Here is a 12957-nt window from a genome sequence, read left to right as displayed (position 1 = left end):
AGACATGAAAGTTCCTCGTATACAATGAATATTATTGGATAAAGGTGATTGCGTGGTTGTCATCGACGTCATGAAAGGTCGTGAAAATTTCCACTCGTGTACTTTGTTCTTCGATATTATACAGGATCATTCAGTAATATTTGATATTATTCATCCCCGGATCCACCTGAGGAACGCACGCGAGCTAAACGACGACCTCGTCTGTTCACGAGAATAGGGAGATCCTCTTCACTTTCATATTCATTAGCACTGCAAAGTTAATCAGTAGAATATACTGGAACTTTGACGAGAAATCTCAACTTACTTAAAAGTATCATCTGGCTTGACAAAGTTAGATTGTTCAATATTAACCTGACTGAGATCGTCCTCATAACTATCTACAGACCTGTTATCCTCGTCATCATCAATGAATGAATCATCGTATCCATCCGAGTATTCGTCATAACAATCTTCTGAGCATCCATCCTCAGTTCCGATATCTAGTTGACGACCATCTCTGGTGATGTTGACCAACTCTTCGTGTAATCGATTGATTATCTCAGTTGAATCCGGACTTAAGTGTCTATCTTGTCTAACAGCTGGGGATTGAAGGACCAGGGAGTCATTATTCTCCTCACGATGATTGCTACGATTTACTCGGTTGCTTTGAGAATAAACGTTTGACGACTCAGGTGGAGTGTTCTCATCATCCAATCGCTCTACAGCCAAATCGACCTCTAGATCAAATTCGTCATCATCATAGTATTCGTTACCGCTGTCACTGAACTCGAGATCACACCCTGAACAGACACCATATTCGATTTCGGACAGACACATCGGACAGCGAAAAACGTCTTCGCTATCATCAAATATCTTGTAAGCGGTTGGCTCGGGAGGGAACATAATGGCCCAAGGGTCGATATCGGTAGAAGGAGCTTGTGAATTATCTTGATACAGGCCAAGAGGTTCCAATACATTGCGAAGGAAGAAAGCTCGCACGGGTCGCCTAATGATGATACCACGACAAACGTGACAAGACTTTGTGTAATGCGAAAAGTCCACGCTGGGATCAAATCCTTCAGGTGGATTTTTTATAGCTGTGGGCGAACGGAACCATTGAAGGAGACTGTGGTAAGGAGTATAAGCAGAGCTCTTGGCATAGCGCAGCGTACCATTCTCGGCAACCCATATGACCACAAGAGAGACTGCCTGACGTGTTACTTGCGACATTTCAACATCTACTACAATACGCACAGATGAGGATCTTTATAGACTTCAAGACAAACTGTACATGTGACAGCATCTACCACGCCTTCCTTCTTTACAATTTGACGTCGTATTATCTTAGTGGTGTCAGCATGATTGAGATCACACTTTGAAAGAATCACCCACCTCATTAAGTTGATTGTTGCGCTCGCTCCCTATCTGTAAAGAGTTCTCCAATGTCTCAATTTTAATTTTATAATTGTCCTCTCTTTGTTTGGCACATTCAATCATTGATGTCAACCGTTGTAATTCTTCACGGGAACTAGCCAGCTCTTGTAGGACAGCCTCACGTCTTTGGGCTTCTTCTCTAAACCGCGCAATTTCCCTATTCGTTCTTGTGTTGAGACCCTTTTCCTTGCTGATGTCACGCTCAGAACATTTGGCTAAGGTAACATGAATACTGGACTCGGTAGCAGCGAGAGTAGCAGTGTTGCTGATTGGTATCTTGGTTAACAATTCAGAGCTCACATCCATGATCTGTGAGTCATCCATGAAATTGGTGCTTGTGGTCATTTGGTCTGATATGCCATCCTCGCTATACATATGCGTTTTAAGCTCACAGGATTTATGGCCCCTTCTCTTCTTTTTCCTCTCCTTGTCTGATTTTTCAATATGTGACAAGAACGCTGGTGAAAGAGGTTCAGTTTGAACAGTGGCGGTTTTAGAATGTTTGAAAATGCTGTCAGGCTGACAAGATTTCACTTTTTTCAAACGTTTTCTTGTTTGAGTGGAGAGCAGAGTAGAGCTTTGAGAAGCAATGTAGGGATGAGAATTTCGTCTCTTATGAGAGGATAAATTGCTATGCCGCTGAGAAGGCATGACGCGAAATTGCTGATACAAATGAGAATGAGAACAAGAGTGAGATGATAATAAGATTGGATATTTCCACAATGCGATCACATTAATCACGGACGCGGCGCGTCTCACACGATACTTTTAGATTATGTAATACTGTGCCTTGGGAAGGATTTCAAGATTTTAAAAGATTTCATGTCACATTCATTGATTCTGCATTTCTATTGCTAAGCATACTTGTATTGCCCAACAAACGCTTAAGTCGTTATCAAGATGGCTCACAAGTCCCATAGACAGAAAGCTCTTCAAGCTCAGCTTGAAGCTCAGCCCACCATCTCGCTCGTCTCTCAAAAGGCAAGGAAACCAGAGCCGCAGTCGATGGATGTAGACAATGATCAAGACATCCTCATCACAGCTAACTCTACCGTCCTGGAATCTGCGCACGCTGGACCTTCTGAAGCCACCGTTACAAGCTCTTCGGGATTTGCTCCTCTTAGTGATACTGCTCAATCAGCCGTTTTAAAAAACGAATTTCGAAGAGTGCCCATTCCTCCTCACCGAATGACGCCCCTCAAGAGGGACTGGGTTAATCTATATACCCCCATGGTCGAGATGCTTGGACTGCAAGTGAGAATGAACACTCAGAGAAGAGCCGTCGAACTCAAGGTAAGTTTGAAGGATCCTCATACAGTAAAAGAACTTGACTGGCGCAAAGACTTCCGGACACACGGTAGACTCTGGTGCAATCCAAAAAGGAGCTGATTTTGTGAAAGCCTACGCTCTCGGATTTGACGTGAACGTGGGTGCATTTTCCAAATTGTTTGGCTCAAATTGACAGAAGGATCTTTAGGATGCATTGGCACTTTTAAGATTAGACGACTTGTATCTGGACTCTTTTGAAATCAAGGATGTCAAGACTTTGCATGGAGACCACTTGTCGCGAGCCATCGGTATGTGACTGTGACATCAAATCGATCTGACTGACATATTTGTAGGCCGTATAGCTGGTGAAGGAGGAAAGGTCAAATTTTCTATAGAGAACGCTAGCCGAACCCGAATTGTTCTGGCTGATACGTAGGTTTATCTTTTCAATATTTGTGGATTATGTTCATACTGATTTCGCCTATTAGTCATATACATATCCTTGGCTCCGTCCAAAACATTAAGATTGCTCGAGATGCCATTGTGTCTCTCATCCTTGGTTCTCCACCAGGTCCGTTCTTTGTCTAAAAGAGAATGGCATCCAACATACTAATTCAACTCATAGGCAAAGTGTATGCCCACCTCAAGGCTGTCGGTGCGCGAATGAAGCAACGATTCTAGATGTGGATTCGATGTACTATTTACTAGGATTCTCAGCGAGCGTGTACATTATATTCTTTGTTTTTGTCTTTGACATGCATGTACATTTTCGAGACTGAAGATAAATGTAAATCATTTCCTGAACAAAAAGCTCCTGCACCACAGATATAACGCCGTAAATTTCCGTGAGTGCCACAACGGTTTAATTGATTTTTGATCTTTATTTTGGTTCCTCTCTTCAGATAAAAAGTCCACGAAAATGGTGAGCAATATCTCAGAAATGACTCAGAAGGAGATTGCTCATAAAGATTGTAGAAGCCTATTATACTTCAAGGTTCATTTATTTAGTAATTTCAAGATTCAACTAACGTATACTTAGGACACGAACGATCTCTCAATCAAATTGTCTTTAATGCAGAAGGCGACCTTCTCTTTTCCTGCTCCAAAGATGCCGTTGTCAATGCTTGGTTCACCTCAAACGGAGAGAGGCTGGGTACTTATGGTGGAATAAAGGGCGGAGTTGGGCACAATGGTACCGTTTGGACAGTGGCAGTAGATTGTGAGCGCAGGTTTTGGGGCAATTGATTGTGAGAGTGCCTGTGATAGTCAACTGATACAAGATATCAATGGGCCAAAGATAATGAGAATGCTTGAAAAGGAGGATTGTTATTGAGAAAATGACAACTGATACTGTCTTTTAGCCGAAACAAGGTTTCTTATCACTGGTGGCGCCGATAATGCTATGAAACTTTGGGAGGTCAAAAATGGCGAGTGTTTATATACGTGGGAATTTTTAACTGCTGTGAAGAGAGTTGCATTCAAGTTTGTAGAGTTTTGCCTTGAAACGAAAAAAAGCACTAAATTTTATATAGTGAAGATAATGACAAGTTTTTGAGTATCACCGAGCAAAGAAGTAAACAGCCTAGTGTGATAAGGTATGTTTAGAGTTTGTATTGGAGCTTGCGCTCACGGCTTTCTCAGAATATTTTCAATCAACAGAGAAGAACCTACAAAACGCAGGTCGATGTCTTGTCCTGAGAATTGCCAGCTGCTAATGTTTTTTTTGCAGAAACTACGATCCCTCTCACTGAAATCCGTCTCCCCGATGATGTTTCTCGTGCTACCGTGGCCATTTGGGCACCTCTTTCAGACTTCATTATCACTGGCCACGAATCTGGCAGAATTGCAAAATTTGATGTCAAGACTGGAAAAGAGATTCAAGCAGTTGAGGGACAGCATATCGGAATGATTACCGACATACAGTTAAGTCCGGACGGAACCTATTTCATTACTTCTAGCAAAGACAAAACGGCAAAGGTAAGTTTTTCTAAACGCTGTGATTATGCTCATATCTCGTTAGCTGTGGGATATCGAAACTCTTGAAGTTATGAAAATTTTTGCCACGGAAACCCCGGTCAACAGTGCTGTCATCGTTCCTGAACGGCCTTATGTGAGTGCACTATGTTCACATATTGATAATCGGTGGGTCCCTTTTGACGGTTACCTTTAGATCATCCTTGGGGGTGGTCAGGATGCCATGAATGTTACAACTACCTCTCAACGAGCGGGTAAATTCGAGTCTAGGTTCTTTCACAAATTATTTGAAGAGGAGATTGGTCGAGTCAAGGGTCACTTGTACGCACATTTTGATTCTTCTCAATATTTATCTCTAATTCTTCATTAGTGGTCCCATCAATACCCTCGCCGTACACCCACAAGGCCGAGCATATGCTTCTGGTGCTGAAGATGGTTTTGTCCGTGTACACTGGTTTGATGAATCCTATTTCCGTAGTCGACCCTTTGGTGATCTTGAACCCGAACCCGAACATTAAGGTTGTTGAGGTGACATCTGGTAGTTTAGTGGTTCAGATAGATGCTTTTATGCATTATTGTAACTGTAGTCCAACAAGAAATCGTTTGCAACTCATTGCCGGAAGAACATGTACTATAGGAGATAGCACTGACATCTCGCAAATGACAGCAGCGCTGTGCGTAATGAAATTTGATGTCCACATCTCATTTCACAATACAGGTAATTGCATTTAACCAACTCTGACTAATTCTGCATTCTTCAAAGAGCACCGCCGTTATCTGTCTCGATCTTCAAGTCGCCGGGATGACACAGATTCAAGCCATCTCTTCCACCAAGAACAAAGCTGTTGCAAGTGTAATGTATTTCTAGGTAATCATTTTTCCCAGGCTTAATATTGACATTTTCGAAAGTCCAATCATGACAGGGCATCTGTTTGGAACGGTCCATTCTGAATATCCTGTTTGCCAATGCTGTCCAGTGATATTCTCGAAGTGAATGTCATAACATCCATGAACATGTCAGCACGGCACGCAAATATATCGACTTACAGTCAAGCATAAAACACATCCAAAAAGTCCAGAGTCAGCATATTTTTTGTCGAAATGAAGTGATCTATTGTCACAAAGAATACTCCGCGGACCTAAATTTAATTCTTAATTTGTATCGTTAATTTCTCTTTTGTATATATTATATTAAAATTACAACTTGATATTTTTCACGGTCCAACAGAACATACGTGAAACCATAAACTGATTTAGCATTAGACCTCAGTATACCAACTTTTATAACAAGAGAAGCCCAGAATTGAGGCTGGATTATGCTAGAGTTTTTGTTAGAGACGTTTTTGCTGTCATTAATTGTCAAAGTCATAGGCCTGCCATATTTGTTTCCATAATTTTTTACATAATTATATCAGACTTGGCCATTATCACCAATTTCGTTAATGTCATGTCTTTCCAAAATATAATCATGTCCGTGAATGATGAAGACCAACGACTGGTCTTGAAACTCGAGCAGGAAATACTTCTTGATCCAGAATGGGAACGTCGTCAGAGAATAAAAGCCAGCCATGGAGATTGAAGATGGAACTTTCAAGGCAAATATCTATAAGACCCTTAATAGTACTAGGCAGCACCAGCTCCACTCAAGACCAACCCGGCAGTGATGCTTAGTAGTAGGCGTCTGGAAGCCTGATGATACCATTATTTTCACGTTTAACAACAGCTTTGATAAAATCGCCTGAATCGTTTTGTTCATCTTCCAAAGTGCACAAGATATATTGTGGCCGGATTCTTTTTAAAGAATGGTCGTAAAACTGGGATGATAGGTGAGAATGTCCTCTTTGGGCTGCAAACGGGCATCCACTTTCGAAAGTACTTCCTGGGTGCGAAGCAGAGCCAAATTGAATAGTGAGCCTTGCACGGCAGTTGAGAGGACCAAAACTGCCAAATCTTCTGCCTCATGATGATATTTTTGACATATAAAGATATCTTTTGACCTCTGATTCTTTAAAAAGTGAATTTTTCCAAGTCTTGATGGTCTTTCGGCATCCAGTTCCGGGTTCATCACCGGCACCAATGTGCCGGTTCCCTTGAGCGGCGATTGCCGATATTAGGAACAGTACTTCCACTACCAGTCGTCATTTCCATTTCCATTTTATCAGATTGCTTTTAAATATATAGATAGTTGTATTGTATCTTCAAGTTGTCTATAAATACCCCAAGATGGTACTTTCCGCTCTTTTAGCGGCAAAGCTGTCGGTGAAAGTAGCCCTCACAGCTTGTTGGGCGGCTCTCCATACCATGCAATATGGTTTCGCAATCACCAGTTTGAACGGTATACAACAGACAGTGACTTGCAACGGAATACAGCACGATGGATCTTTTGAAGCTAAAAACAAGTTGCTAAAGGATTGTATACCAATGACTGTGAGTTCGCCGACGGTACTCAGACTTGAGCTGATGTGTTTTGCTAGTCAGCACAGTTTGGGCTAGTTGTATCGATACTCACGCTGGGAGGACTCCTCGGATCTCTATCATCCAATATAGTGACTGGGAGGCTTGGCAAAGCTGGAACATTACGTTGTTCCGCCATCATAGTCTCAGTGGGTTCCGCTCAAATAGCATTAGCAAATAGTATAGGCTTTATGGCCTTTGGTCGGTGGGTAAATACACTGCAGTTGGATTCTCTAGCTGATTTGCTGCTAGTATCATAGTGGGCATTGGATGCGGGCTATCGACAGTGACAGTGCCCGTGTTTCTGGCCGAAATTGCGCCTTCTTCAATAACACGGTCGTTGGGCATTATGAATCAAGTTTTCATCGTCATGGGCATGCTCATCGCCCAATCTCTGTCTTTTCCGTTTGCAAAACCCGCCAAATGGAGGTATATTTTCGTTGTAGCTTTTGCTATCGCCATTTTCCAGCTATGTGCTAGCCTACTAGTCCAGGAGAGAACGGTGGAGGAAGAGGGCGAAGAGGAGCCTTTGTTGAACGGACCAAAAGAAAAGCCAATGAGTATCAAAGAGCTTCTCCTCTCACGAGACTCTAGTGTATACAAAGGATGTGGGTAAAATTATTCGCAGTGAAGGATGGTTACACTATCAACTGACACTGTATGCCAAGTCCTAGTTGTGCTCTCGACTCAAATCTCTCAACAAATCTGCGGTGTTGCTCCAGGCAAGTTGACATGCCACCATTTGTCAAGTTTTACGCTGATGCCGAGTCTAGTCATGTACTTTTCAACCCGTATACTGACTCCAGTCTTTGGAAATAGAGCACAGTTGATGGCTCTTTTCGTTGTCATGATCAAGATTCCGATAACCATAGTTCCGGCCTTTGTGATTGAGGTAAGGCCGCCCTTTTCATATCTTGCAGCTGTAACCAACGTTTGTTTGCTATAGAAATTTGGCAGCAAAGTCTTCCTTGTCTATCCCACAGCAATCATGTGTTTCTCTGCCCTATTGCTGGCTGTTGGCATCAATTCGGACGCTCCTTCACTTTCCATCATCGCTTTAATGTTCTTTGTGACTGCCTTTTCTGTTGGACTTGGCCCTGTCACTTGGGTTGTTTTGCCAGAGGTCATGCTCAAACGTGCCGTAACTGCAGCCGGGAGTCTTGGCCTGGCAGTCAATTGGATACTGACTTTCTGTATGGGTGTTGCTTTCCTTCCCTTACAGCATTGGCTCAGTGGCAACAAAGAGTCCAAAGAAGGAAACATATTTTTCATCCTATCAGCAACCTGCGCCATGGCTTCTGTAGCCATGGGCATGGCCTTTGCAAATTATGAGAGAGGAGTTTTGTGAAGAGATGCTTGGATGGGGTCGCCTTGATCACTCCGATACGGTGTCTCACTCTCTGCAGCTCAAACTGTTGAGCGGGATTGGGCCTGGATAGACAACAATGTTGATCAGGATGATACAGATATAGAAGCAAACGGTTCTACTCGAGCGAGTCTCTCACTGCACCTGATCACGCACTCTATCGCAAATGCTAAACCCACCAATTTAACGAGGTGTAAAAGGACATGAACATTTTTTTTGAACGTTTCACTATGCAATGCATGCATGATTGCTGTACTTATGACTACAGCGGATCCTACAATGTCTTTCCTTCGACACAGAACTACTCTGAAAGGTGTCGACAGTTTGCTCATTGACCTATTCAAGTCGTGCAATATACAAAATCCTTGGTACCGCAATGTGACAGTATTGAGACTGGCTGCCAGCAATGGATAAGACTGTCAAGACGTAGGTTGTGACTTGGAACTTTGGACCTGAGACGTAGAGACAAGATTGGCTTGGATGAGGAGTGTGTAGCTGGAGTAGAAGACAGCGATTTAGATTCATTCTCTGAGAGCTATAGACACGTCCTCCTTGTATCTTGATTCTACCGCCGTCACCCAACCGTCTCACCTCGGCATGCACCGTCTCACCTTTTCTTTCCACAATCCCCAGAGACTCTCCCAAAGCTGCTTCCCAGACGCAAAGTGTTTTCGACAACAGACATGTTTTCTTCTCCGCAATTCAGAGCTGTGAATCACCACTCGCTATCTTTGCTATTACAGTTGGCCATTGAACGCAGCAATACGTTTAGAATTACGTTGCTCACCTTTCTTGAATTACCTCTGTGTATTGGAATAGTCATAGATTCTCCGATTTCCCCATATTCCACTCTCCGCGTTGCTGTTTAAATCTCCACTCTCCAGCTCAGATAATCGTCTTCTCAAAGTTGCATTTTCAGACTCCAAGTCTCTAATTCTAAACTTCAAGATTCTAGTAAAACCACTCTTCCTTCTACTAGACTCTTTGCCTCTGTGATTACCTTTACACAGCTGGTAAGCTTTGCGTCCTTGCCGGAAGGTGAAAGAGCAGACTTACAACCCTCTGTTGTTTTGGTCTTCTAAATGCAACCCATGTATTTAAGGCTTCTACCAATTTCGATTTATCCTCTCCAGTCAATTGCTTCACACCACCACCATACTGTCAGAACACTCAACTGGTGTACCCTGTGTTGATGGTGAGTCACGTATATTGGATGGTCTGAGGATAAAGATATATAAAGAGTAGATTCATTCCATAGATCCTCTAGGGAATGAATATTAATTAGCTGTCTTAAGAGTTGGTTATTACAAGTCGTCACTAGGAAGCCCCCCAGAACACCCCAATGGTGACAGATACCCACGTTGGATGATACAACACAAACCACTGAAGCGTCTCATCTTGAATAGATACAGCCAACAGCCAACAGCCAACGTATAGCCACCCCATCCATACACCCATAGACACCAACACTACCTCTCGAGCATCTACAACGGCCACCAACATGTTCAAGTCAACTGTTCATGACGGGCAAGTATGGACGGATATCAAACTATGCTATGCTCTCACTCTCTCTACCAGACCTCCTCCTCTACTCGTTGCGTTGGGTCGACCATGCACACCACGAGAAGCGCCTTGACGGGGCTGGTTTGGATGGCGTAGTCTCTCGCTCTCTTTACCTTTACTGTTCAAGAGGATCGTGTGGGTTCCAGCGAACGTCACCGAAGCAGACTTTTGAATTGTATTGAGTAGTGCCAGCCGATTCCTGTTGATTCTGGGCATTTTGATCCACCGATGAATGTTGGTTTGGATTCATAAGCGCACGTGAATCTGTAGGACAGTCATTTCGAGTAGAGCCATAATTAGAAATGCCAGGCTGTGCTGGATCAAAAGTGTTGGGTTGCGCTTCGGAATTGGTTCCTTCTGCTCCAGTCTGGCCTCCAACCGAGCATCCAATCGTTCCACCACGTTTGCTGTCCCAATCTGTCGGATCTAGACACTTGTTAGGAGGCTGTTTGGCGCAATACGCACCATTGCCCAATCAACTCACCTGGTTTTCTCCTTCCTCTGTAAGATGGTTTTTGTGTTTCTTCCCACTGGATGTTGTCATCATCCGTATATTCACCCTGCTCATTACTCCACTTGAACGGGTCATACCTCGACTTACGCTTCAGGGGGGTTAATGCACGGAGTTGTGTGGAGCTCTCGTCCTGCGACGGTATCTCAGAACGCTGCGACGAAGCGTCTTCACCTTTCGGGCGACTCGACTTCAAGATGTGTCTGAGCTATCCAGGTCTGGCTGTAGGGAAGATGTACTCACCGAGCTTGAACCTGTAGCAGTGGTTTGGGTTTGAGGTTTGCGTGGTTTTCTATTTCTAGAACCCTTAGGGCGGCCTCGACGAGGGCGTTCTGTACTATCTTTTTCTGGCATTGGAGACTGTGAGATAAAAGATACACTCTGGAGAATATACGGAGAATGTCTATGTTGAAAGCTGCGAGATTGTACACAGATAAAAGATGGTTATGGGTGGACATGTCTTGTCGGTGCTTGGCTATATAGACGTCGGTTCTCGATGGAGCTTGAAATGAATGTTGGGTGATAAAGGAGAGGAATCTCCGACGCAGTATCGGTACTGGTAGCCGGCGGCCTACATTGCCTTTCCTTGGTTTTCTTCTTTTGTTGGCAGCAGATGAGAAGCATGCAAGTACTCTGTCGATTTGTGACTCTTTTCATTGTAAAAGTAGCAGTTTGACGCAAAGATTATCGATTCGAGTTTGTTATCAAACACCGCCATCGTCTGCAGCCGTGATTTCCTTTGGGACTGAGAATGTGTTGTTTAGAATGGCAGCTACTCCGTTGACCTTGGACTTCTCGTGGTAGGAATGGAACAACTCCGCTCTTGGCTAGAGTGTCAAGACTAGGTCACTCGGGTGGTTACAGTGCTTATGCCGGTGGGACTGGATACTACTTGATAGTTAGGTTAGGATATATAGAGACAGAAAGCTAGATTCATTCCTGGGGTTGTGTCTCTGCGTTGTCTATCCTTATATACATCTTCTCCTCCACAGTGTAGACAGCACGACACGCACCCTCCTCCATCCTCACTTGCTGTGTTTCTGACAAAAGGTCACCCTAATGCAATCCGAGTTGCATTCCTATTGTTTGCCTATATCCCATCCAATAATTCCAACGTTATGGCACAAAACCCGAGAAGATATAACGAAGGACCTGCTTGTCAGTATTGCGTTGGTGTACTAGAATTGCTTGGGACGGTATTACTAAGTTCATGATTGGACAGCTAGTTAATATCCATTCGCTAGAGGATCTATGGCATGAATCTGCTCTTTATATATCCTTGTCCTCCAACCATCCATATCCGTTACTCACCAACGAAACCTAATACACAAGTTGAGTGGTCTGACACTGCTGTTGATAGTTTCCCTGGAGAATGAATAGTGATATCTTTTTGAGTCGATTCTAGATACATACTCGGACATAAGTCAACAAGTCCCAAGGACGACTTGACCAAGCCCAAGGCTAACCTCCTTCCGGACAGCAACTCCCAAAGTCGAAGATGCGTGGATCATTGAGAGAACATTGAGCGGAATCACCATTGAACTCTTGTAGGTCCATACTATTTTCATCAAACCCCAGTGGAAGGTTTCCCCATGTATCTGGATTCGTAGGCGCATTCGAGCCTGAAAGAGTGCCATCTTGAATACGATTTTGAGTCGAAAAACCAGCAGACGGGATTCCAGGATTCATGTTACCTTGCAAGCCGGATGGCCTTCTGAGTTGATTGATGATTTCAATGAGGTAAGCTTTTGTTTCTTCGAGTTTAGCGGTTCTTGCTTCACTGCGGCTGAGTCGAGACCAGAGATCAGTTAGCACTCTATTTTGAGTACAAACAGTATTCTCCGCAACCTGACATCTTTTGAGGAGATCAATAACTTGCTCTGTTACAAAGCTGAGCTTATCGTCGACACTGTTCCTCTTAGCTGTGCTCTGACATCGACAAACCTACGTAGAGGCTCCATTATCTTGCTGAGCTAAACACTTGTTAGAAGGTTGTTTAACGCAAAACGCAACATTACAAAATCAACTTACCTCGAGCTCTCTTTCTACCCCGACTAGATAATTCTTGTGTTTCTCCTGAAAACGAGAAGCTTTCAATTGGGATTCTAAGCTGAGCGTCGGTGAGCATGGCATCAGTCGAGTTGTCGTAGGGAATCCCCGGATTCGCCAGGCCCATTGATAAAAGGGATTGTAACTCCGCGGGTTGCTGCGACTGATCACCCATCGTATTATACCCGGAAAGTTCCTTCGAGATGAGTATGAGTGATTACGTCTGGCTGTATCGACACTGTACTCACCAAACTTGGACCTGCAGAAAAAGATTGGGACATATCATCGGCGCATGGAGGTCTTTTAGGATGATTAGAGCCCCTTGGGGAATCGCGAGGTGGCATTAGAGATTGTGGAT

The 12957-nt window shown here is 43.7% G+C and overlaps 6 protein-coding genes across 6 annotated transcripts; 3 read left to right on the top strand and 3 right to left on the bottom strand.

The window, feature by feature from the left end:
* Positions 1-146: 146 nt before the first annotated feature.
* On the bottom strand, positions 147-2064 carry L203_105080 (uncharacterized protein; the record flags this gene model as incomplete). The annotated part of the gene is made up of 5 exons (XM_066214453.1): positions 147-249; positions 305-1105; positions 1152-1184; positions 1234-1322; positions 1372-2064. 5 exons carry the CDS (start codon positions 2062-2064, stop codon positions 147-149), a joined length of 1719 nt encoding a protein of 572 aa, XP_066070550.1.
* A 249-nt stretch (positions 2065-2313) lies between these two features.
* Positions 2314-3363, top strand: L203_105079 (pre-rRNA-processing protein PNO1; the record flags this gene model as incomplete). Its single annotated transcript, XM_066214452.1, has 6 exons — positions 2314-2706; positions 2756-2839; positions 2891-2990; positions 3036-3114; positions 3171-3253; positions 3308-3363. 6 exons carry the CDS (start codon positions 2314-2316, stop codon positions 3361-3363), a joined length of 795 nt encoding a protein of 264 aa, XP_066070549.1.
* Positions 3364-3601: 238 nt separating this feature from the next.
* Positions 3602-5174, top strand: L203_105078 (eukaryotic translation initiation factor 3 subunit I; the record flags this gene model as incomplete). The annotated part of the gene is made up of 10 exons (XM_066214451.1): positions 3602-3604; positions 3658-3676; positions 3722-3901; positions 4044-4164; positions 4215-4277; positions 4324-4358; positions 4412-4659; positions 4703-4792; positions 4853-4977; positions 5027-5174. The coding sequence occupies 10 exons, from the start codon at positions 3602-3604 to the stop codon at positions 5172-5174; spliced, it is 1032 nt and encodes a 343-aa protein (XP_066070548.1).
* Positions 5175-6879: 1705 nt separating this feature from the next.
* Positions 6880-8458, top strand: L203_105077 (uncharacterized protein; the record flags this gene model as incomplete). Its single annotated transcript, XM_066214450.1, has 6 exons — positions 6880-7083; positions 7131-7315; positions 7363-7718; positions 7779-7832; positions 7884-8002; positions 8057-8458. 6 exons carry the CDS (start codon positions 6880-6882, stop codon positions 8456-8458), a joined length of 1320 nt encoding a protein of 439 aa, XP_066070547.1.
* A 1696-nt stretch (positions 8459-10154) lies between these two features.
* L203_105076 (uncharacterized protein) lies at positions 10155-10904 on the bottom strand (the record flags this gene model as incomplete). The annotated part of the gene is made up of 4 exons (XM_066214449.1): positions 10155-10465; positions 10524-10562; positions 10641-10740; positions 10794-10904. The coding sequence occupies 4 exons, from the start codon at positions 10902-10904 to the stop codon at positions 10155-10157; spliced, it is 561 nt and encodes a 186-aa protein (XP_066070546.1).
* Positions 10905-12011: 1107 nt separating this feature from the next.
* On the bottom strand, positions 12012-12880 carry L203_105075 (uncharacterized protein; the record flags this gene model as incomplete). Its single annotated transcript, XM_066214448.1, has 5 exons — positions 12012-12441; positions 12499-12523; positions 12582-12604; positions 12746-12795; positions 12848-12880. The coding sequence occupies 5 exons, from the start codon at positions 12878-12880 to the stop codon at positions 12012-12014; spliced, it is 561 nt and encodes a 186-aa protein (XP_066070545.1).
* Positions 12881-12957: the final 77 nt, after the last annotated feature.

This window comes from Cryptococcus depauperatus, chromosome 6, assembly GCF_001720195.1.
Source record: "Cryptococcus depauperatus CBS 7841 chromosome 6, complete sequence".
In the NCBI taxonomy this organism is placed as follows: Eukaryota; Fungi; Basidiomycota; class Tremellomycetes; order Tremellales; family Cryptococcaceae; genus Cryptococcus; species Cryptococcus depauperatus.
The sequence above is the reverse complement of the archived record's forward strand: the minus strand, read 5'-3'. Positions and strand labels throughout refer to the sequence as shown.